The sequence below is a fragment of the Vidua chalybeata genome, chromosome 29 (genome assembly GCF_026979565.1).
Source record: "Vidua chalybeata isolate OUT-0048 chromosome 29, bVidCha1 merged haplotype, whole genome shotgun sequence".
NCBI classification, from domain to species: Eukaryota; Metazoa; Chordata; class Aves; order Passeriformes; family Viduidae; genus Vidua; species Vidua chalybeata.
Window position 1 is genome coordinate 1967640 of NC_071558.1, and position 25377 is coordinate 1993016.

The 25377-nt window shown below is 62.9% G+C and overlaps 1 protein-coding gene across 5 annotated transcripts; it reads left to right on the forward strand.

Annotated features, from left to right (window-relative positions):
• Positions 1–840: 840 nt before the first annotated feature.
• LOC128801198 (sodium/potassium-transporting ATPase subunit alpha-2) lies at positions 841–25377 on the forward strand. 5 transcript variants are annotated; one of them, XM_053966916.1, is made up of 23 exons: positions 841–880; positions 3523–3627; positions 4681–4740; positions 5765–5968; positions 6749–6862; positions 6945–7079; positions 8158–8275; positions 8370–8638; positions 9294–9492; positions 10348–10457; positions 10540–10674; positions 11605–11794; positions 12768–12943; positions 14276–14412; positions 14938–15088; positions 17280–17448; positions 18179–18333; positions 18901–19024; positions 20227–20372; positions 21827–21957; positions 23173–23274; positions 24158–24249; positions 25160–25377. In XM_053966916.1, exons 1-23 carry the CDS (start codon positions 869–871, stop codon positions 25186–25188), a joined length of 3063 nt encoding a protein of 1020 aa, XP_053822891.1. In that variant the 5' UTR covers positions 841–868; the 3' UTR covers positions 25189–25377. The 5 variants fall into 5 exon arrangements, with proteins under 5 accessions (XP_053822891.1, XP_053822890.1, XP_053822886.1 ...); XM_053966915.1 differs by lacking the exon at positions 841–880 and adding an exon at positions 3341–3419; XM_053966911.1 differs by lacking the exons at positions 841–880; positions 3523–3627; positions 4681–4740; ... (1 more) ...; positions 6749–6862; positions 6945–7079 and adding an exon at positions 7373–7430.

The window sequence follows — 25377 nt, forward strand, 5'->3', positions numbered from 1 at the left end:
TCCCGGGCACGGCTGGATCCCGGGCACGGCTGGATCCCGGGCACAGCTGGATCCCGGGCACGGCTGGATCCCGGGCACAGCTGGATCCCGGGCACAGCTGGATCCCGGGCACGGCTGGATCCCGGGCACAGCTGGATCCCGGGCACGGCTGGATCCCGGGCACGGCTGGATCCCGGGCACAGCTGGATCCCGGGCACGGCCGTGTCCCCGGGTACAGCCGCTCCTGGGGCACCGTGGATCCCCCGGGAACAGCCGATCCCTGGGCACGGTCAGACCCCCGGGCACAGCTGGACCCCGGGCACAGCTGGACCCCGGGCACAGCTGGACCCCCGGGCACAGTCGGACTCCCGGCACAGCCCCCCCATTTCGCCCCCCCTCGGTGTCCCCCCGACTCCCGGCCGTTCCCGGGCTAATTTTAGCCCCCGGCCGCATTCCCGGGCACCTCCCGCTGCCAGGCGGGATCCGACCGGGAGCACCGGGCACACACCGGGCTGGGGACCCCCCCAAAAAACAAACAACACCCCCCAAAATAACCCCCCCCGGGGTCACCCCCTACTCTGGAGGGGGGGGGGGGCAGGGAGGCTCCAAAAATGAGCGGCCCCCCCCTAAAGCTGCCCCGCGGGGGGTCCGGATGTGGGGGTCCCCCTGGATTTGGGGGGGGTCAGGAAGGGTCACTGCCCTCCCCCCGCACGCACCTGCGTTCCCAGCGCCCCCCCCGGGCCGGGGGAGCGGCGGGGGCTGGGGTGGGGGGCGGGGTGGGGGCGGGGGGGGGGGGCCGGCCCGGGCGGGGCCCGCTGGGTTTTTCTCGGCCGCTGTCGCCGCGCCCCCCCCAAAAGTGTCCCGGGCTGGGAACGGCGACGGCAGCGCCATGGGCAGAGGGGTGAGTAGGGGCGGCCCGGGGCGCCCACGCGGGGCACGGAGCCACGCGGGGCGCGGAGCCACGCGGGGCACCCCAAAAAAAAAAAAAAAACCCAAAAAAAAAGAAAAAAAAACCCAACCCTGAACCCCCCCCCCCCCTCCCCACAGTGCCCACCCACCCCCGCCCCAACCGGGCACCCCCACGCGCGGAGCCGACCCCACGCGGGGCGCCCCAAACCCACCCGGGGCACCCCAAACACACGCGGGGCGCCCCAAACCCACTCGCGGCACCCCAAAAGCACGCGGGACCCCCCCCACAGACTCACCCCCCCCCCCCCACCGGAAAACCCCCCCGGGACCCCTTCCCCGGGCGGGCCCCCACGCGTGACAACCCCGCGACACCCGGAGCACCCCCCGGACGCCCCGCCACTCAACCGGGCACCCCCCGCGCGGGACCCCCACCCTTAGACCCCCCCTCCCCCCCCCCAAAATCACAGACCCGACCCTCCCCACGCGGGACAGCCCCCCCCCCCGCTCTGCCAGGGCACCCCCCGTGTGCCACCTGCGCAGGTGGCACCGCCCCACGCGGGACCCCCCACCCCAAATTTTTCCCCCGACCCCCCCCGCGGTGCCCCCCAAAACCCCCGAGGGGCCGCAGAACGCGCGTGGGCCGCAGACCCCCCCATGAGCAGGGGTCTTTTTTTAGGGGTGGGGGTCCCAAACTCGCCCCCCCCCCCGCGCTGGAAATCGCCAGCCCCGTTGGCGGGACCCCCCCCCCCGCCCCCCCCCCCCCCCGCGCGTGGCTCGGTGCCCGCGGCTGCCCCGAGCCCCGCTCTCGGTGCCCTGGCAACGCCCGCGGGGGGGCCCCGAGCGCCGCTGGCCCCGCGCCCGCCCCCCCCCCCCCACCCACGGTGTCCCCCGGCCCCCCCCCGCGCCGCTGGCACCGCCGCGACCCCCCCCAAACCCAACGGAACCCCCCCCCCCACCCCGGGCACCCACCCAAAATCGGGGGGGACCCCGCGGGGTGGGGGTTCTCCCCCCCCCTCGACCCCCCCGCGGGTGTCCCCTTGGCGCTGTCCCCAAGGTGGGGGGAGGGGGGGGGGGACACTGGCGACACCCGACACCCCCCCTGTCCCCCCCCCCCCAAATGCGGGGGGGTCCCTCAGGTGGGTTCCCCCCAGTGCTGAGCCACAATTGGGGTCCCCCGTGTTGGGGGGTGCGGCAGGGCCCCCCCCCCCGTGGGTTGGGGGGTGGGGGTGCCCCCAGTGCCCCCCCCCCGGTAACTCGAGCCCCCCCCCAGTCCCCCCCCCCCGCTCCCGGTGTTGGTTTTGGCTCCCGGAGCTTTTCCATGACATCGGCCCCCCCCCGGCCGGGCCACCCGGGGACCCCTGGGGACAGGAGGGGACAGGAGGGGACAGGAGGGGACAGGAGGGGACAGTGCCACCCCCCGAGGAGTGGGAGGGTCCTGTGCCCGGCTGGTGGGGAACCCCCCCATTGGTGTGGGGACCCCCCTGTGGTGACAGTGACACCCCCAGGGTGACGGTGACACCCCTGTAGTGACAGTGACACCCCCAGAGTGACAGTGACATTCCCACGGTGACAGTGACACCCCCCCGGCTGCAGTGACACCCCCACAGTGACAGTGACATGCCCACGGTGACGACGACACACCCCTGGTGACAGGGACACCCCCATGGCCGCGGTGCCACCCTGGTGACCACAGTGACCCCCCCCTGTGGCCAGTGACCCCCCCGTGACCCCAATGCCACCCTCCAATGACCCCAATGCCACCTGTCACCGCGACTGCCCAGTGACCGCAATGCCACCCCGATGACCACAGTGACCCCCCCCACCATGACCACAGTGTCCCTTCAATGACCACAGTGACCCTTTAATGACCACAGTGCCACCCTGGTGACCACAGTGAGGCCCTGGTGACCACAGTGACCACCCCCATGACCACAGTGTCCCCTCAATGACCACAGTGACCCTTTAATGACCACAATGCCACCCTGGTGACCACAATGACCCCACCCATGGCCACAATGCCACCCTCCAATGACCACAGTGCCACCCTGGTGACCACAGTGACCCCTCAATGGCCACAGTGACCCCTCAATGACCACAATGCCACCCTGATGACTGCAGTGACCCCCTGGTGACCACAGTGACCCCTGAATGACCACAATGCCACCACGATGACCATAATGCCACCCTGGTGACCACAGTGACCCCTCAATGACCACAATGCCACCCTGATGACCGCAGTGACCCCCTGGTGACCACAATGCCACCCTGGTGACCACAGTGACCACTCAATGACCAGTGTCCCTTCAATGACCACAGTGACCCCTCAATGACCACAGTGACCCCTGAATGACCACAGTGCCACCCCGATGACCACCCCCCCCCCACCCCCAGTGACCCCCGCTGACCCCCCCGCGCCCCCCCCGCCGTGCCCCCCCCGCCCGCCCGGTGCCCGGTGCCCGCCGCCCCCCCCCGCGCCGACGATGCCGGTGGCCACGGTGACGCCGGTGCTGGCCGTGACCTCCGCGCCCACGGTAATGGCCCTGGCCCGGGGCTGGCGGGGGGGCGGGGGTGGCACCGGGGGGGTCCCCTGCCCGCCGGGGGGGTCCCCGTGCCCACGCGGGGGGGTCCCCGCAGGCCGGCCGCGAGTACTCGCCCGCGGCCACCACGTCCGAGAACGGCGGCGGGAAGAGGAAGCAGAAGGAGAAGGAGCTGGACGAGCTCAAGAAGGAGGTGAACCTGGTGAGTGGGGACAGGGGACAGCCGGGGGACACGGAGGGGACACAGAGGGGACAGGGGACAGCCAGGGGACAGCCAGGGGACATGGGACAGAGAGGGGACAGGGGACAGCCAGGGGACAGGGACAGCCGGGGGACACGGAGGGGACAGGGGACAGCCAGGGGACATTGGACAGCGAGGGGACAGGGGACAGTGAGGGGACACAGAGGGGACATGGGACAGTGAGGGGACAGTGAGGGGACACGGGACAGCAAGGGGACAGGGGACAGAGAGGGGACACAGAGGGGACATGGGACAGTGAGGGGACAGTGAGGGGACACAGAGGGGACATGGGACAGTGAGGGGACAGTGAGGGGACACGGGACAGCGAGGGGACAGGGGACAGAGAGGGGACAGGGAGACAGTGACCCCCTGGGTTTCCCAGGGGACATGGGACAGTGAGGGGACAGGGACAGGGGACAGCGAGGGGACACAGGAAAGAGAGGGGACAGAGAAGGGACACAGGTCAGAGAGGGGACAGCGAGGGGACAGGGGATATGGGGACAGTGACTGGGATGGAGGGACATGGGGGGCACGGGGACAGCAACAGGGACAGGGGACATGGGGACATGGGTGACACTGGGACCATGGGGACATGGGGCATACAGGGGACACGAGAGACGCAAGGATGGTGGCCATGTCATTGCATTCCTGGGGACACAGGTGACATGGATGACGTGAGAGATGTGGGGGACATGGGTGACATGGGTGACACAGTGACATGGGTGCCATGGGTGACATGGGACTCCAGGGACAGCTGGCCGTGTCATCCCATCCAGAGGGACGTGGGTGACATGGGGACATGCCAGCCTGCTGGGGTGACTGGGGTCATGGGGACAGCTGTCCCATGTCACCCAGCTGAGGTGACACAGTGGCGTGGGTGACGTGGGCGATGTGGGACTCTGGGGACAGCTGGCCATGCCACCCCAGCCAGAGGGACATGGGTGACAGGGGGACAGCTGGCCCTCCAGCCTGGCTGGGGTGACACGGGTGACAGGGGTGGCATTTGTCCCTCAGGATGATCACAAACTGTCCCTGGATGAGCTGGGCAGGAAGTACCAGGTGGACCTGTCCCGGGTAAGATGTCCCCGTGTCCCTGTGGGTGTCCCCGTGTCCCCGTGTCCTCATGTCCCCCTGTCCCCATATCCCACCCTCAGTGCCATCCCCATCCCTCCTGTCCCTGTGGGTGACCCCTGGCCATACCCCCTTGTCCCCAATGTCCCCTGCCCACACCCCTCATTCCCCCCCACGCCTTGGGCTGTCCCCGGTGTCACTGTGTCCCCGGTGTCACCGTGTCGCCCCGGCTGTCCCTGGTGTCACTGTGTCCCTGATGTCCCCAGTGCCCCGTGTCCCCTGGCAGGGCTGGGGTGTCCCTGGTGTCCCCGTGTCCCTGGTGTCACTGTGTCCCTGGTGTACCCCGGTGTCCCTGGTGCCCCGTGTCCCCCTGGCTGTCCCCGGTGTCACAGTCTACCAGTGTCCCCGTGTCCCCGGTGTCACCATATCCCGTTGTCCCGGTGTCCCCCTGTCCCCGCATCCCCGGTGTCACAGTGTCCTGGTGTCCCCGTGTCCCCGGTGTCATGGTGTCCCGGTGTCCCCGTGTCCCCGGTGTCACAGTATCCCAGTATCCCGTTGTCCCCGTGTCCCCGGTGTCCCCGTGTCCCTGGTGTCACAGTGTCCCTGTGTCCCCGTGTCCCCGGTGTCACAGTGTCCTGGTGTCCCCGTGTCCCCGTGTCCCCGGTGTCACAGTGTCACGGTGTCCCCGTGTCCCCGTGTCCCCGGTGTCACAGTGTCACGGTGTCCCCGTGTCCCCGGTGTCACAGTGTCCTGGTGTCCCCGTGTCCCCGGTGTCACAGTGTCCCCGTGTCCCCGTGTCCCCGGTGTCACAGTGTCACGGTGTCCCCGTGTCCCTGTGTCCCCGGTGTCACAGTGTCCCTGTGTCCCCGTGTCCCCGGTGTCACGGTGTCCCCGTGTCCCCGTGTCCCTGTGTCCCCGTGTCCCCGTGTCTCTGGTGTCACGGTGTCCCCGTGTCCCCGTGTCCCCGTGTCCCCGTGTCCCCGGTGTCACAGTGTCCCCGTGTCCCCGTGTCCCCGTGTCCCCGCAGGGGCTGACGAACGCCCGCGCTGCCGAGATCCTGGTGCAGGACGGCCCCAACGCGCTGACGCCGCCGCCCACGACCCCCGAGTGGGTGAAGTTCTGCCGGCAGCTCTTCGGGGGCTTCTCCATCCTGCTCTGGATCGGAGCCATCCTCTGCTTCCTGGCCTACGGCATCCAGGCCGCCATGGAGGACGAGCCCTCCAACGACAACGTGAGGGGACACGGGGACACGGGGACACCGGGGGCACGGGGGGTATGGGGACACCGGGGACATCAGGGGTACCGGGGGCACGGGGGGTATGGGGACACCGGGGGCACCGGGGGCACCGGGGGCACCGGGGACACCAGGGGCACTGGGGGCACAGGGGATATGGGGACACCGGGGACACTGGGGACACTGGGGACACTGGGGACACCGGGGGCACAGGGGGTATGGGGACACTGGGGACACTGGGGACACCGGGGACACCGGGGGCACCAGGGGTATGGGGGACATGGGGACACTGGGCACACTGGGGATATGGTGGGCTTGGGGACACGGGGGGCACGGGGGGCACTGAGGGTACGGGGACATTGGAGGAGCATGGGTGTCATGGGGACAGGGACATCGAGGGGACAGGGACACCACGGGGGACACTGGGGGTGGCATGGGTGTCGTGGGGACAGGGACCTTGAGGGGGACAGGGGCATGGTGGTGGTGGCACGAGGGGCACGACAGTGAGGGGGGACAGGAGCGCTGTGGGGACACGGGGGGGGGCTCTGGGATCATGGGGACAGGCGCCATGGGGACATTGGCCCTGGGGACACTGGCATTGGGGGTGGCACAGACTGGTGGCCCCTTGTCCCCTCCCCGCCCCGTGCCAGCTCTCGGGGGGCCCAGCTGTGGGTGTGGGGGGATGTCAAAGCACCGAGGGTGTCCCCTCCCTGTCACCCCGCCCTGGGGGTCCCACGGTGCCCCCCAGGTGCTGAGGTGCCCCCCACCCGGTGCCAGCTGTACCTGGGGGTGGTCCTGGCCGCCGTGGTCATCGTCACCGGCTGCTTCTCCTACTACCAAGAGGCCAAGAGCTCCAAGATCATGGACTCCTTCAAGAACATGGTGCCCCAGGTGGGCAGCGGGGGCACGGCCGGGGGGGTCCCGGGGGGGGGGGGGGCGGGCACCCCCTGAGGTGCCCGGTGCCCCCCCCCAGCAAGCGCTGGTGATCCGCGAGGGCGAGAAGATCCAGATCAACGCCGAGAACGTCGTGGTCGGGGACCTGGTGGAGGTGAAGGGAGGGGACAGGGTGCCCGCGGACATGAGGATCATCTCCTCCCACGGCTGCAAGGTGGGCACGGGGGGCACGGGGGACACTGGGGGGGCACTGGGGGCACAGGGGACACTGGGGGGGCACTGGGGACAATGGGGGCACTGGGCACATTGGGGGCACTGGGGACATTGAGTGGGGACAGGGTGCCTGTGGACATGAGGATCATCTCCTCCCATGGCTGCAAGGTGGGCACAGGGGGCACTGGGGACACTGGGGGGGCACTGGGGACAATGGGGGGGCACTGGGGACAATGGGGGCACTGGGCACATTGGGGGCACTGGGGACACTGGGGCATTAGGGGCACTGGGGACATTGAGTGGGGACAGGGTGCCCGCGGACATGAGGATCATCTCCTCCCACGGCTGCAAGGTGGGCACGGGGGGCACGGGGGACACTGGGGGGGCACTGGGGACACTGGGGGCACTGGGGGCACTGGGGACATTGGGGCATTAGGGGCACTGGGGACATTGAGTGGGGACAGGGTGCCCGCGGACATGAGGATGATCTCCCATGGCTGCAAGGTGGGCACGGGGGGACATCCAACCCCACCCAACCCCACCCATTCCAACCCAACCCTACCCAATCCCACCCAATCCCCCCCCCCACAACCCCAAATCCCCCAATCCCCCCCATAACCCCAATCCCCCCCATTCCCACTCAATCCCACCCAATCCCTCCCATAATCCCAATACCCCCCATACCCCAAATCCCCTCCGATCCCCCCATAACCCCAATTCCACCCAATCCCCTCCAATCCCCCCCCATTCCCACCCAACCCCACCCAATCCTCCCCATAACCCCAATCCCCCCACAACCCCAAACCCCCCAATCCCCCTGAATCCCCCGTACCCCAATCCCCTTGAATCCCCCATAACCCCAATCCCTGCCAATCCCCCACAACCCTAAACCCCCAATCCCCCCGTACTCCAAACCCCCCGAATCCCCCCACAACCCCAATCCCCCTGAATCCCCCCATACCCCAATCCCCCTGAATCCCCCCACAACCCCAATCCCCCCAATCCCCCCGTACCCCAATCCCCTCGAATCCCCCATAACCCCAATCCCCCCGTACCCCAACCCCCCGAATCCCCCCAAGGTGGACAACTCCTCGCTGACGGGCGAGTCGGAGCCGCAGACGCGCTCGCCGGAGTTCACGCACGAGAACCCGCTGGAGACGCGCAACATCTGCTTCTTCTCCACCAACTGCGTCGAAGGTGGGCCCCCGCCGTGTCCCCAGGCCCCGTGTCACCTCCGTGTCACCTCCGTGTCACCTCCGTGTCACCTCCGTGTCACCTCTGTCCCGCCCAGGGACCGCGCGGGGCATCGTCATCTCCACGGGCGACCGGACGGTGATGGGCCGCATCGCCTCGCTGGCCTCGGGGCTGGAGGTGGGCCGGACGCCGATCGCCATGGAGATCGAGCACTTCATCCGCCTCATCACCGGCGTCGCCGTCTTCCTCGGCCTCTCCTTCTTCATCCTCTCCCTCATCCTCGGCTACACCTGGCTCGAGGCCGTCATCTTCCTCATCGGCATCATCGTGGCCAACGTGCCCGAGGGGCTGCTGGCCACCGTCACGGTGAGGGGCTGGGAGCACTGGGAGGGCACTGGGAGAGCACTGGGAGGGCACTGGGAGCACTGGGAGCACTACCGAGAGGCTTCACCATCCTCTTCCTCATGGGCGTCATTGTGGCTAGTGTGCCCAAGGGGCTGCTGGCCACCGTCACGGTGGGTACTGAGGGTACGGGAACATGGGAGGAGCATGGGTGTCATGGGGGCAGGGACATCGAATGGTGAGAGGGGGCACTGGGAGTACTGGGAGGGCACTGGGAAGGAACTGGGAGCACTGGGAGGGCACTGGGAGAGCACTGGGAGGGCAATAGAGGCATTACTGGGGGGCTCGACCATCCTCTTCCTCATGGGCGTCATCGTGGCTAGCGTGCCTGAGGGGCTGCTGGCCACCGTCACGGTGGGAGGGGGCACTGGAAGGGGGATATGGGGCACTGGGATCATTTTGGGGTGCTGGGGAGGGACCCCAGACCCCATAGGGGGGGTCCCACCCCGCGGTGCCCCCCAGGTGTGCCTGGCCCCGATGACCAGGTGATCACAATGGGGTATTGTGGGCACGCTGGGGGCACACTGTGGGGGCTCTGGGGCCACTTTTGGGGTTGTGGGGGGTCTGTTCACCCCATAGCGGGGGTCCCACCCCCGTGACACCCCGGGGCGCCCCCCAGGTGTGCCTGACGCTGACTGCCAAGCGCATGGCGCGCAAGAACTGCCTGGTGAAGAACCTGGAGGCCGTGGAGACCCTGGGCTCCACCTCCACCATCTGCTCCGACAAGACCGGGACCCTCACCCAGAACCGCATGACCGTGGCCCACATGTGGTTCGACAACCAGATCCACGAGGCCGACACCACCGAGGACCAGTCGGGTGCGTGGGGGGCACCCCAAAACCCCCAGTGCCCCCAGCACCCCTGGAACCCCAATGCCCTGGGACCTCGGTACCCAAACCCCCTGGCACCCGAACCCCCTGAAACCCCGATCCCCCAAAACCCCAAATCCCTGGAACCCCAGTCCCCCAAAACCCTGACGCCCCAAAACCCCAATGCCCTGGCACCCTAATGCCCTGGAACCCTGATCTCCCAAAACCCTGATGCCCTGGAATGCCAATCCCCTGGCACCAGGGTGGTCAGTGGGTGGCACCAATGTGTGGCACTGGTGACACAGGGATGGTCACTGGGTGACACCGGCCATGCCCTGTTGGTGCCCCGTGTCCCCAGGTGCCACCTTCGACAAGCGCTCGCCCACGTGGGCGGCCCTGGTGACACCAGGGTGGTCAATGTGTGGCACTGGTGACACCAGGGTGGTCAGTGGATGGCACTGGTGACACCAGGGTGGTCACTGGGTGGCACCAGGATGGTCAGTGGGTGACACCGGCCGTGCCCTGACAATGCCCCGTGTCCCCAGGTGCCACCTTCGACAAGCGCTCGCCCACGTGGGCGGCCCTGGTGACACGAGGATGGTCAATGTGTGGCACTGGTGACACTAGGGTGGTCACTGGGTGGCACCAGGGTGGTCACTGGGTGACACCAGGGTGGTCAGTGGGTGGCACTGGTGACACGAGGGTGGTCACTGGGTAACACCAGGGTGGTCAGTGGGTGACACGAGGGTGGTCACTGGGTAACACCAGGGTGGTCAGTGGGTGGCACCAGGGTGGTCAGTGGGTGGCACCAGGGTGGTCAGTGGGTGACACCGGCCGTGCCCTGACGGTGCCCCGTGTCCCCAGGTGCCACCTTCGACAAGCGCTCGCCCACGTGGGCGGCCCTGGCGCGCATCGCGGGGCTCTGTAACCGCGCCGTGTTCAAGCCGGGCCAGGAGAACGTCTCCATCTCCAAGGTCGGGGGGTCCCCGGGACCCGGGGGAGGGGACGCGGCCCCCGAGGCGCGGTGGCAGCGGTGACAGCGGTGTCCCCCCGCAGCGGGACACGGCCGGCGACGCGTCCGAGTCGGCGCTGCTCAAGTGCATCCAGCTGTCGTGCGGCTCCGTCAAGAGGATGCGCGACCGCAACCCCAAAGTCACCGAGATCCCCTTCAACTCCACCAACAAGTACCAGGTGCTGCGGGCACGGGGCACTGGGGGCACTGGGATGGGGCACTGGGATGGGGCACTGGGATGGGCACTGGGATGAGGAACTGGGGGCACTGGGATGGGGTACTGGGGGCACTGGGGGCACTGGGGGCACTGGGATGGGGCACTGGGGGCACTGGGATGGGGCACTGGGGGCACTGGGGGCACTGGAATGGGGCACTGGGGGCACTGGGATGGGGCACTGGGGGCACTGGGGGCACTGGGATGAGGAACTGGGGGCACTGGGATGGGGCACTGGATTGGGGCACTGGGATGGGGCACTGGGGGCACTGGGATGGGGCACTGGGGGCACTGGGGGCACTGGGATGAGGAACTGCGGGCACTGGGATGGGGCACTGGGGGCACTGGGGGCACCGGGCAGGGTGTGGGTGACCCTGGGGTGGCTCTGGGTGACACTGGGTGACACCAGAACACTCAGTGGGTGACCCTGGGGTGGCTCTGGGTGACACTGGTGACACCGGGCAGCCTGTGGGTGACTGTGGGGTGGCTCTGGGTGACACTGGTGACACCAGGCAGGGTGTGGGTGACCCTGGGGTGGCTCTGGGTGACACCGGGCAGGGTGTGGGTGACCCTGGGGTGGCTCTGGGTGACACTGGTGACACCGAGCAGTCTGTGGGTGACCCTGGGGTGGCTCTGGGTGACACCGGGCAGCATGTGGGTGACCCTGGGGTGGCTCTGGGTGACCCTGGTGACACCGAGCAGTCTGTGGGTGACCCTGGGGTGGCTCTGGGTGACACCGGGCAGCCTGTGGGTGACCCTGGGGTGGCTCTGGGTGACACCGGGCAGCCTGTGGGTGACCCTGGGGTGGCGCTGGGTGACACCGGGCAGCCTGCGGGTGACCCCACGCTGACCGTGGCGAGTGACCCCGCTGTCCCCTGGCCGTGCCCGTGTCCAGCTGTCCATCCACGAGCGCGAGGAGGACCCCCAGGGCTACCTGCTGGTGATGAAGGGAGCCCCCGAGCGCATCCTGGACCGCTGCTCCCGCATCCTCCTGCAGGGCCAGGAGCAGCCCCTGGACCAGGAGATGCGCGAGGCCTTCCAGAACGCCTACCTGGAGCTGGGGGGGCTCGGGGAGAGGGTCCTGGGTACGCCCGGGGGGTCCTGGGGGGGATTTGGGGGGCCCGGGGTTGCTGGAAGGGGATCCAGAGGAGATTTGGGGGGAGAAGAGCTTGGATAAGAAGATGGAGGAACCTTCCAGAACGCCTACCTGGAGCTAGGGGGGCTCAGGGAGAGGGGCCTGGATATGCCCGGGGGGTCCTGGGGAGGATCCTGGGGGGTCTTGAGGGGGATTTGGGGGTCCCCAGGAGAGCAGGACCTGGATGAGGGGGAGGAGGAATCATTCAGAGCCCCAACCTGGAACTGGGGGGGCTCGGGGAGAGGGGCCTGGGTACACCCGGGGGGCTGGGGGGGGGGGTCCTGAGGGGGATTTGGGGGTCTCCAGGTTGCTGGAAGGGGATCCAGAGGAGATTTGGTGGAGAAAAGCCTGGATAAGAACATGGAGGAACCTTCCAGAACGCCTACCTGGAGCTGGGGGGGCTCAGGGAGAGGGTTCTGGGGGGACCTGGTGGTCCCCAGGGTTCTGTCACCTGTACAGACATTCCTGGGGGTCCCTGTGGGGTCTCACTGTCCCCTCGGTGTCCCCAGGGTTCTGTCACCTGTACAGAAGATCCTGGGGGTGTTTTTGGGGTCTCACTGTCCCCTCGGTGTCCCCAGGGTTCTGTCACCTGTACAGAAGATCCTGGGGGTGTTTTGGGGGTCTCACTGTCCCCTCGGTGTCCCCAGGGTTCTGTCACCTGTACAGTCATTCCTGGGGGTGTTTTTGGGGTCTCACTGTCCCCTCGGTGTCCCCAGGGTTCTGTCACCTGTACAGAAGATCCTGGGGGTGTTTTTGGGGTCTCACTGTCCCCACAATGTCCCTAGGGTTCTGTCACCTGTACAGACATTCCTGGGGGTGTTTTTGGGGTCTCACTGTCCCCTCGGTGTCCCCAGGGTTCTGTCACCTGTACAGAAGATCCTGGGGGTGTTTTTGGGGTCTCACTGTCCCCTCGGTGTCCCCAGGGTTCTGTCACCTGTACCTGCCCCCGGACAAGTTCCCCCGCGGGTTCCGTTTCGACGCGGACGAGGTGAATTTCCCCACCAGCGACCTTTGCTTCGTGGGGCTCATGTCCATGATCGACCCCCCCCGCGCCGCCGTGCCCGACGCCGTGGGCAAGTGCCGGAGCGCCGGCATCAAGGTGGGACCCCAAAACCCCCCTGAGCCTGCCCGGCACCCCAAAATCCCTGCCCGGGACCCCAAAACCCCCCTGAGCCTGCCCGGCACCCCAAAATCCCTGCCCGGGACCCCAAAACCCCCCTGAACCCACCCAGACCCCAAAACCCCCCCTGAACTCACCTGGAAACCCAAAACCCCCCTGAGCCTGCCCGGGACACCAAAATCCCCGCCCGGGACCCCCAAAACACTGCCCGGAACCCCAAAACCCCTCTGAGCCTGCCCGGCACCCCAAAATCCCCACCCGGAACCCCAAAACCACTGCCTGGAACCTCAAAATCCCCCTGAGCCTGCCCGGCACCCCAAAATCCCTGCCCGGGACCCCAAAACCCCCGCCTGGGACCCCAAAACCCCCCTGAGCCTGCCCGGCACCCCAAAATCCCCGCCCGGGACCCCCAAAACACTGCCCGGAACCCCAAAACCCCTCTGAGCCTGTCCGGGATCCCAAAATCCCCGCCCGGGACCCCAAAACCCCCCTGAGCTTGCCCAGGACCCCCCCTTGCCCCTCCCATTCCGAGGTGCCCCCAGGTGCCCTCAGGTGTCTCCCAGGTGTCCCCCCAAGTGTCCCCAAGTGTCCCCCACATGTCCCCAGGTGCTCCCAGCTGTCCCCAGCTGTCCCCAGGTACCCCCAGGTGTCCCCAAGTGTCCCCAGGTACCCCCAGGTGTCCCCAAGTGTCCCCCAGCTGTCCCCAGGTGCTCCCAGCTGTCCCCAGGTGTCCCCAGCTGTCCCCAGGTACCCCCAGGTGTCCCCAGGTGTCCCCCAGGTGTCCCCAGGTGCTCCCAGCTGTCCCCAGGTGTCCCCAGCTGTCCCCAGGTGTCCCCAGGTGTCCCCAGGTACCCCCAGGTGTCCCCAAGTGTCCCCCAGGTGTCCCCAGGTGCTCCCAGCTGTCCCCAGGTGTCCCCAGCTGTCCCCAGGTACCCCCAGGTGTCCCCAGGTACCCCCAGGTGTCCCCAGGTGCTCCCAGCTGTCCCCAGGTGTCCCCAGCTGTCCCCAGGTGTCCCCAGGTGTCCCCAGGTACCCCCAGGTGTCCCCAAGTGTCCCCCAGGTGTCCCCAGGTGCTCCCAGCTGTCCCCAGGTGTCCCCAGCTGTCCCCAGGTGTCCCCAGGTGTCCCCAGGTACCCCTAGGTGTCCCCAAGTGTCCCCCAGGTGTCCCCAGGTGTCCCCAGGTGTCCCCAAGTGTCCCCAGGTGTCTCCAGGTGTCCCCAGGTGCCCCCAGGTGTCCCCAGGTACCCCCAAGTGTCCCCAGGTGTCCCCAGGTGTCCCCAGGTGTCCCCAGGTGCTGACAGTGTCCCCCAGGTGATCATGGTGACCGGGGACCACCCGATCACGGCCAAGGCCATCGCCAAGGGCGTCGGGATCATCTCCGAGGGCAACGAGACCGTGGAGGACATCGCGGCGCGCCTCAACATCCCCGTCAGCCAGGTGAACCCCAGGTGAGCCGGGGAACCCCAGGTGAGCTTCAGGTGAGCTCCAGGTGAGCCCCAGGTGAGCCAGGGGAACCCCAGGTGAGCCCCAGGTGAGCCCCAGGTGAGACAGGTGGGGAAGTTGAGGGGACTTTGGGGTCCCAGGGGTTTTTCCCAGGAATTTTGGGGTGCTGACCCCCCCCGTGACCCCCAAGGAGGCCAAGGTGTGTTTCAGTCACACCTGAAGGACGCAGCCTGGGAGCAGCTGGGGGGGGCAGCAGAGGAAGGCAGTTTTGGGATGGGGTCCCAGGGGGTTTTCCCAGGACTTTTGGGGTGCCGATTTGGGGGTGCCGATTTTGGGGTGCCGATTTCGGGGCGCTGACCCCGCCGTGACCCCCAAGAGAGGCCAAGGTGTGTTTGGTGCACGGGTCACACCTGAAGGACAAGATGGGGATTTGGGACTTGGGATTTGGGATGGGGGATGGGGTCCCAGGGGGTTTTCCCAGGACTTTTGGGGTGCCGATTTCGGGGCGCTGACCCCGCCGTGACCCCCAGGGAGGCCAAGGCGTGCGTGGTGCACGGCTCGGACCTCAAGGACATGAGCTCGGAGCAGCTGGACGAGATCCTGCGCAACCACACCGAGATCGTCTTCGCCCGCACGTCCCCCCAGCAGAAGCTGATCATCGTCGAGGGCTGCCAGAGACAGGTGACACGGCCCTGTCCTTGTCACCTGTGTCACCTGTGCCACCTGTCACCCGTGTCACCTGTGTCACCTGTCACCTGTGTCACCTGTGTCACCTGTGTCACCTGTCACCTGTGTCACCTGTGTCACCGGTATCACCTGTGTCACCTGTGTCACCTGTCACCTGTGTCACCTGTGTCACTTGTGTCACCTGTCACCTGTGTCACCTGTGTCACCTGTGTCACCTGTCACCTGTGTCACCTGTGTCACCGATGTCACCTGTGTCACCTGTGCCACCTGTGTCACCGATGTCACCTGTCACCTGTGTCACCTGTGTCACCTGTGTCACCTGTGTCACCGATGTCACCTGTCACCTGTGTCACCTGTGTCACTTGTGTCACCTGTCACCTGTGTCACCTGTCACCTGTGTCACCTGTGTCACCTGTCACCTGTGTCACCTGTGTCACTTGTGTCACCTGTCACCTGTGTCACCGTTGTCACCTGTGTCACCTGTGTCACCTGTCACCTGTGTCACCTGTGCCACCTGTGTCACCTGTGTCACCGTTGTCACCTGTGTCACCTGTGTCACCTGTCACCTGTGTCACCTGTGTCACCTGTGCCACCTGTGTCACCTGTGTCACCTGTCACCTGTGTAACCTGTGTCACCGATGTCACCTGTGTCACCTGTGTTACCGTTGTCACCTGTGTCACCTGTCACCTGTGTCACCTGTGTCACCGGTATCACCTGTGTCACCTGTCACCTGTGTCACCTGTCACCTGTGTCACCTGTGTCACCTGTCACCTGTGTCACCCGTGTCACCTGTCACCTGTGTCACCTGTGTCACCTGTGTCACCCGTGTCACCTGTCACCTGTGTCACCTGTGTCACCTGTGTCACCTGTGCCACCTGTCACCTGTGTCACCTGTGTCACCTGTGTCACCTGTGCCACCTGTGCCACCTGTCACCTGTGTCACCTGTGCCACCTGTGTCACCTGTGTCACCTGTCACCTGTGTCACTGGTGTCACCTGTGTCATCTGTCACCTCTGTCACCTCTGTCACCTGTGTCGCCTGTGTCACCTGTCACCTGTGTCACCTGTGTCACCTGTCCCCTTAGCACCTCATTTCAATATCCCCAATGTCCTCAATATTCCCAATGACCCCAGTGTCCCCAGTGTCCCCAAAGCCACCGATGTCCCAAGTTCCCCAACGTCCCCAATATCCCGTGTTCCCCATGTTCCCAATGTCCCCAGTGTCCCCCGTATCCCAAATGTCCCCAATGCCCCCTATGTGCCCAATCCCGCAATGTCCCCAATATTCCATGTTCCCCACAGTCCCAATGTCCCCAGTGTCCCCAAAGCCACCAATGTCCCCAATGGCCTCAATGTCCCCAATATCCCAAATGTCCCCACTGTCCCCAAAGCCCCCAATATCCCCAAAGCCCTCAATATCCCCAATGTCCCCAGTATCCCCGATGTCCCCAATACCCCTGATGCCCCCAGTGTCCCCAAAGCCCCCAGTGTCCCCAGTGTCCCCAAAACCCTCAGTACCCCCAGTGTCCCCAATGTCCCCAATATCTCCAGTGTCCCCAGTGTCCCCAAAGCCCCCAATGTCCCCAGTGTCCCCAAAGCCCCCAGTGTCTCCAGTGTCCCCAATGCCCTCGATGTCCCCAATACCTCAATGCCCCCCGTGTCCCCAATGCCCCCAGTGTCCCCGTGTCCCCAATGTCCCCAATGTCCCCAGTGTCCCCAATGCCCCCAGTGTCCCCAAAGCCCCCAATGTCCCCAGTGTCCCCAAAGCCCCCAATGTCCCCAATGTCCCCAATGCCCCCAGTGTCCCCAGTGTCCCCAATGTCCCCAATGCCCCCAGTGTCCCCAAAGCCCCCAGTGTCTCCAGTGTCCTCAATGCCCTCGATGTCCCCAATACCTCAATGCCCCCCGTGTCCCCAATGCCCCCAGTGTCCCCAAAGCCCCCAATGTTCCCAGTGTCCCCAAAGCCCCCAGTGTCTCCAGTGTCCCCAAAGCCCCCAGTGTCCCCAATACCTCAATGCCCCCCATGTCCCCCAAACCCCCAATGTCTCCAGTGTCCCAAATGCCCTCGATGTCCCCAATACCTCAATGCCCCCCGTGTCCCCAATGCCCCCCGTGTCCCCAAAGCCCCCAATGTCTCCAGCGTCCCCAGTGCCCTCGATGTCCTCACTGTCCCCAATGCCCCCAGGGCGCCATCGTGGCGGTGACGGGTGACGGCGTCAACGACTCGCCGGCGCTGAAGAAGGCGGACATCGGGATCGCCATGGGCATCGCCGGCTCCGACGTGTCCAAGCAGGCGGCCGACATGATCCTGCTGGACGACAACTTCGCCTCCATCGTCACCGGCGTCGAGGAAGGTCGGGGACAGGCACAGGGGTTTGGGGACATCGGGGACATGGCGGGTATTGGGGGAACTGGGGGCATTAGGGACAGTGGAGTCCTTGGGGAATTTGGGGACATTGGGGATATTGGGGCACTGGGGGCATTGGGAGTATTGGGGGTGCTGGGGACATGGGGGACGTTTGGGATATTGGGGGCATTGGGGACATTGGGGGTATTGGGGACAATGGAGGAATTGGGAATTGGGGACATTGGGACAATGGGGGCATTGGGGACAATGGAGGAATTGGGAATTGGGGACATTGGGGACATTTGTGGGTATTTGGGATATTGGGGGTATTGGGGACATTGGGGACATAGTGAGTGTTTGGGATATTGGGGACATCATGGGTGTTTGGGATATTTGGGTACTGGGGACATTGGGAACATTGGAGGAATTGAGAATTGGGGACATTGGGGACATTTGTGGGCATTTGGGATATTGGGATATTGGGATATTGGGGACATCATGGGTGTTTGGGATGTTGGGGTACTGGGGACATTGGGGACATTTGGGACATTGGAGGAATTGGGAATTGGGGACATTGGGGACATTTGTGGGCATTTGGGATATTGGGGTCATTGGGGACAATGGGGACATTTGTGGGTGTTTGGGATATGGGACACCGGGGACATTGGGGTCATTGGGAGCACTGGGGACATTTGGGGACGTTTGGGGACACGTGGGGTCGCCGCTGTCCCCCCCAGGCCGCCTGATCTTCGACAACCTGAAGAAGTCGATCGCCTACACCCTGACCAGCAACATCCCCGAGATCACCCCGTTCCTGCTCTTCATCATCGCCAACATCCCGCTGCCGCTGGGCACCGTCACCATCCTCTGCATCGACCTGGGCACCGACATGGTGAGGGGCACCCCAAATCCACCTGGGAACCCCAGATCCATCCCAAATCCACCCAGGGACCCCAAATCCATCCCAGAGATCCCAAATCCACCCAGGGATCCCAAATCCATCCCAGAGATCCCAAATCCATCCCAAATCCACCCACAGATCCCAAATCCACCCAGAGACCCCAAATCCATTCCAAATCCACCCAGGGACCCCAAATCCATTCCAAATCCACCCAGGGACCCCAAATCCACCCTGGGACCCCAAATCCAACCATGACCCCAAATCCATCCCAAATCTTCCTGGGGACCCCAAATCCACCCCAGAGACCCCAAATCCTGCTGTCCCTGGGCACTGCCACCATCCCATGACGTGTGACACCGGGTGACAGAAGGTGACACTGGTGACAGAAGGTGACACCGAGTGACACCGGGTGACAGAAGGTGACACTGGTGACAGAAGGTGACACCGGGTGACAGAAGGTGACACTGGTGACAGAAGGTGACACCGGGTGACACCGAGTGACACCGGGTGACAGAAGATGACACCGGGTGACACCGGGTGACACCGCTGTCCCCTCAGGTCCCTGCCATCTCCTTGGCCTACGAGGCGGCCGAGAGCGACATCATGAAACGGCAACCGCGGAACCCCCGCAGCGACAAACTGGTCAACGAGCGGCTCATCAGCATGGCCTACGGCCAGATCGGTCAGTGGTCACTCACTGGTCACTCAGGGGTCACTCACTGGTCACTCACTGGTCACTCAGGGTCACTCATCAGCATGGCCTACGGCCAGATCGGTCAGTGGTCACTCACTGGTCACTCAGGGGTCACTCACTAGTCACTCAGGGTCACTCAGGGGTCACTCATCAGCATGGCCTATGGCCAGATCGGTCAGTGGTCACTCACTGGTCACTCAGGGGTCACTCACTGGTCACTCAGGGTCACTCATCAGCATGGCCTACGGCCAGATTGGTCAGTGGTCACTCACTGGTCACTCAGGGGTCACTCATCAGCATGGCCTACGGCCAGATCGGTCAGTGGTCACTCACTGGTCACTCAGGGGTCACTCACTGGTCACTCAGGGTCACTCATCAGCATGGCCTACGGCCAGATCGGTCAGTGGTCACTCACGGTCACTCAGGGTCACTCTGGGGTCACTCATCAGCATGGCCTACGGCCAGATCGGTCAGTGGTCACTCACTGGTCACTCACGGTCACTCAGGGTCACTCTGGGGTCACTCATCAGCATGGCCTACGGCCAGATCGGTCAGTGGTCACTCACTGGTCACTCAGGGGTCACTCATCAGCATGGCCTACGGCCAGATCGGTCAGTGGTCACTCACTGGTCACTCAGGGGTCACTCATCAGCATGGCCTACGGCCAGATCGGTCAGTGGTCACTCACGGTCACTCAGGGTCACTCTGGGGTCACTCACTGGTCACTCACTGGTCACTCACTGGTCACTCAGGGGTCACTCATCAGCATGGCCTACGGCCAGATCGGTCAGTGAGGAGTCCCAAGGTGATCCCAAATCCTGTGGCTCTGATCCCAATCCTGATCCTGATCCCAATTCCATGGCTCTGATCCCGATCCCGATCCCATGGCCCTGATTCCGATCCTGATCCCGATCCCGATCCCATGGCTCTGATCCCGATCCCATGGCCCTGATCCCAGTCCCGATCTCGATCCCATGGCCCTGATCCCGAATTCTGCTCCCAATTCCAATCCCAATCCCAATCCCATGGCTCTGATCCCAATCCCAATCCATGGCTCTGATCCCGATCCCATGGCCCTGATCCCGATCCCAATCCCGATCCCATGGCTCTGATCCTGATCCCATGGCCCTGATCCCAGTCCCGATCCCGATCCCATGGCCCTGATCCCGATCCCGATGCCGATCCCACAGGGATGATCCAGGCTCTGGGCGGGTTCTTCACCTACTTCGTGATCCTGGCGGAGAACGGGTTCCTGCCGGGAACGCTGCTCGGGATCCGCCTGGCCTGGGACGACCGCTCCAAGAACGACCTGGAGGATTCCTACGGGCAGGAGTGGGTGAGGGACCCTAACACCCACCCTACACAGCGGTTACACGCGGGTTACACACGGGTTACACACCCGTTACACACCCGTTACACACGGGTTACACACGGGTTACACACGGGTTACACACTGGTTACAGCCCAGTTACACACGGGTTACACACGGGTTACACACGGGTTACACATGGGTTACACACCCGTTACACACGGGTTACACACGGGTTACACATGGGTTACACGCGGGTTACACAGGGGTTACACACTGGTTACAGCCCAGTTACACACGGGTTACACATGGGTTACACCGCAGTTACACACGGGTTACACACTAGTTACACATGGGTTACACATGGGTTACACACCGATTACACACAGGTTACACACGGGTTACACACCAGTTACACACTGGTTACACACCAGTTACACACGGGTTACACATGGGTTACACACCGATTACACACAGGTTACACATGGGTTACACACTGGTTACACACCGATTACACACAGGTTACACATGGGTTACACACTGGTTACACACCAACTTCCATCCCATTTCCACACCCATTTCCACCCATTTATGCCCCATTCCCACCCCATTCCCGCGTTTATTTCCACCGCATTTCTGCCCCGTTTCCGCCCCATTTCTCCCATTCACTCCCGGTTTCCCATTCAATCCCGTTTCCCGGTTTCCCGGTTGTTCATTCCCAGTTCCCCCCGGTTTCCCTGCTGTTCCCTGCTGGTTTCCCGGTCTCCCCGTTGTTCCCCCCCGGTTTCCCGGTTTCTCACTCCAGTTTCCCCCTGGTTTCCCCATTGTTCCCCCCGGTTTCCCCGTTGTTTGCCCCCCCGTTTCCCGGTTTCTCACTCTGGTTCCTCCGGTTTCCCAATTTCTCACACCGGTTTCCCCTCTGGTTTCCTCCCCGGTTTCCCCGCTGTTCCCTCCCGGTTTCCCGGTTTCTCACTCCGGTTTTTCACTCTGGTTTCCCCCCTGGTTGCCCCCCCGTTTCCCAATTTCTCACTCCGGTTTCCCTCCCCGGTTTCCCCCCTGGTTTCCCCGTTGTTCCCCCCCGGTTTCCCGGTTTCTCACTCCGGTTCCCTCCTGGTTTCCCCGTTGTTCCCTCCTGGTTTCCCGGTTTCTCACTCCGGTTTCTCACTCCGGTTTCCCCCCCGGTTTCCTGGTTTCTCACTCCGGTTTCTCACTCCGGTTTCCCCGCTGTTCCCTCCCGGTTTCCCGGTCTCTCACTCCGGTTTCCCCGCTGTTCCCTCCCGGTTTCCCGGTTTTTCACTCCGGTTTCCCCCCCGGTTTCCCGGTTTCTCACTCCGGTTTTTCACTCCGGTTTCCCGGTTTCTCACTCCGGTTTCCCCCCCGGTTTCCCGGTTTCTCACTCCGGTTTCCCCCCCGTTTTCCCGGTTTCTCACTCCGGTTTCCCCCCCGGTTTCCCGGTTTCTCGGCCCGGTTCCGTTGCGCAGACGTACGAGCAGCGCAAGGTGGTGGAGTTCACGTGCCACACGGCGTTCTTCGCCAGCATCGTCGTGGTGCAGTGGGCGGATCTCATCATCTGCAAGACCCGCCGCAACTCCGTCTTCCAGCAGGGCATGAAGTGCGACAGAGCGCCCCCAAAAACACCCCAAAAACACCCCCAAAAACACCCAAAAACACCCAAAAAACACCCCAAAATCCCACCCAAAAACACCCCCAAAACACCCATAAAATCCCAACCAAAAACACCTCAAAAACACCCCAAAAACACCCCCAAAACACCCCAAAAACACCCAAAAAACACCCCAAAATCCCACCCAAAAACACCCCCAAAACACCCATAAAATCCCAACCAAAAACACCTCAAAAACACCCCAAAAACACCCAAAAAACACCCCAAAAACACCCATAAAATCCCACCCAAAACCACCTCAAAAACACCCCAAAAACACCCCCAAAACACCCAAAAATCCCACCCAAAAATATCCCAAAACCACCCCAAAATCCCACCCAAAAACACCCAAAAATCTCACCCAAAACACCCCAAAAACACCCTAAAATCATTCCAAAACCACCCCAAAATCCCACCCAAAACCACCCCAAAACCACCCCAAAAACACCCAAAAATCCCACCCAAAAATACCCCAAAACCACCCCAAAACCACCCCAAAAATCCCATCCAAAACCACCCCAAAAACACCCAAAAATCCCATCCAGAAATACCCCAAAACCACCCCAAAATCCCACCCAAAAACGTGCCGCAACTCCGTCTTCCAGCAGGGCATGAAGTGCAACAGAGCGCCCCCAAAACACCCCAAAACACCCCAAAACCACCCCAAAATCCCACCCAAAAATACCCCAAAACCACCCAAAAATCCCACCCAAAACCACCCCAAAACCACCCAAAAATCCCACCCAAAACACCCCCAAAACACCCAAAAATCCCACCCAAAAATACCCCCCAAAACCACCCAAAAATCCCACCCAAAAATATCCCAAAACCACCCAAAAATCCCACCCAAAAATCCCCCCAAACACCCCAAAAACACCCCAAAAATACCCCAAATCACCCTAAAATCATCCCAAAACCACCCCAAAATCCCACCCCAAACCACCCCAAAAATACCCCAAATCACCCTAAAATCATCCCAAAACCACCCCAAAATCCCACCCAAAACCACCCCAAAATCCCCAATTCCCCTCTAAAACCCCCACAAACCCACATCCCCCTTCCAACCCCGCCCCCAAAAAATCCCAAAACCTCTCCAACCTCCCCCCAAAAAACTCAAGTCCCCCCAAACACCCTAAAAAACCCCAAATCCCCCCAATTTTTTAGGAACAAGATCCTGATTTTCGGGCTGCTGGAGGAGACGGCGCTGGCGGCGTTCCTGTCCTACTGCCCGGGCATGGGGGTGGCACTGCGGATGTACCCCCTCAAGTGAGGCTCACCCCAAATCCCGACCCCAAAAACCCCCTCATGCCCCTCAAAATCCCCCCCAAAATCCTAAAACTGCTCCAAACCCCACAAAAAATCCCAATTCCCCCCCCAAAAAAAACCCTTATGCCCCTTCCAAATCCCCCCCAAAATCCTAAAACTGCTCCAACCCTAAAAAAATCCCAATTCCCCAAAAAATCCCCATATTCCCCCTCAAAATTCTAAAACCTCTCCAACCCCCCAAAAAATCCCAATTCCCCAAAAATCTCCCCATGCCCCTTCCAAATCCCCCCAAAAAATCCTAAAACTGCTCAAAACCCTAAAAAAATCCCAATTCCCAAAAAAAACCCTCATGCCCCTTCCAAATCCCCCCCAAAATCCTAAAACTGCTTCAACCCCCACAAAAAATCCCAATCCCCCCCAAAATCCCCAATTCCCCTCCAAAACCCCTCCAAAAATTTCCCAAACCGCTCAAAACCCCCCAAAAAATCCCAAGTTCCAAAAAAAATCCCCAATTCCTCTCCAAAACCCCTGAAAAAAAATCCCAAATCCCCCCAAAACTCCCCAATTCTCCTCCAAACTCCCCCAAAAAATCCCAAAACCTTTTCAAACCCCCCCCCCCAAAATCCCAAATCCCCCCAAAACTCCCCAATTCCCCTCCAAACCCCCTGAAAAAAAAAAAACCCGAAATCCCCCAAAAAAACCCAAAAAATCCCTCACCAACCATAAAAAAAATGGGGGGAAAACCAAAAAAAAAAAAAATCGGGGGCGGAATCTCAGCAAACGGGAATGAAAAAAATTTGGGGGGGGGGATTGAAAAAATTGGGGGGACCCCCCCCCCCCTTGACGGGATTTGGGGTGGCCAAATTTTGGGGTTTGTGGCCAGGGTCACCTGGTGGTTCTGCGCCTTCCCCTATTCCCTGCTGATCTTCGCCTACGACGAGGTGAGGAAACTGATCCTGAGGCGCTACCCCGGAGGTGAGGCACCCCAAAAACCGGGGGGGGGGGGAACCCCAAAAATGGGGGGGACACCCTAAAAAATGGGGGTGAAAAAATGCGGGGAAAAACGAGGGGAAAAAAAAACCCCAGGGGATGCCCCCCAAAAAAATGGGGCGGAATTAAAAAAAATGGGGGGACGCACTAAAAAATGGGGGGGACACCCTAAAAATGGGGGGGACACCCTAAAAAATGGGGGGGACACCCTAAAAAATGGGGGAACGCCCTAAAAATGGGGGGACGCCCTAAAAATGGGGGGACACCCTAAAAAATGGGGGGGACACCCTAAAAAATGGGGGGACACCCTAAAAAATGGGGGGCATCCTAAAAATGGGGGGGACACCCTAAAAAATGGGGGGGACACCCTAAAAAATGGGGGAACGCCCTAAAAATGGGGGGACACCCTAAAAAATGGGGGGGACACCCTAAAAAATGGGGGGGACACCCTAAAAAATGGGGGGACACCCTAAAAAATGGGGGGGACACCCTAAAAATGGGGGGGACACCCTAAAAAATGGGGGGGACACCCTAAAAAATGGGGGGGAAGGCGAAAAAAAAGGGGGGACATCCCAAAAATGGGAGGGAACCCAAAAATGGGGGGACAACCTAAAAAAATGGGGGGAACGTCCTAAAAATGAGGGGGACCTCAAAAATGGGGGAGACATCTCAAAAATGGGGGGGGACACCCTAAAAAATGGGGAGGGGGACCCAAAAAATATGGGGAACACCCATGTGGGGTTTTGGGATTTTGGGGTTTGGGGTTTTGGGGTTTGGGGATTTGGGATTTTGGGGTTTTGGGGGTTTGGGATTTTGGGGTTTGGGATTTTGGGGTTTTGGGTTTTGGGGTTTGGGGTTTTGGGCCCCCCCTGATGCCCCCTCCCCTTTTTTGCAGGCTGGGTGGAGAAGGAAACCTATTATTGATCCTATTATCGATCCTATTATCGATCCTATTATCGATCCTATTATCGATCCCTTCCCCCCCTTTTGGGACCCCCGGAGCCCCCCCCGCACCCCAAAACTAACCCGGGGGGGCTCGGGACCCCCCTGAATTTGGGGGGGCACCCGGACCCCCCCCCCCCCCCCGCAGAGCAATAAACCAGTTTAACCCCC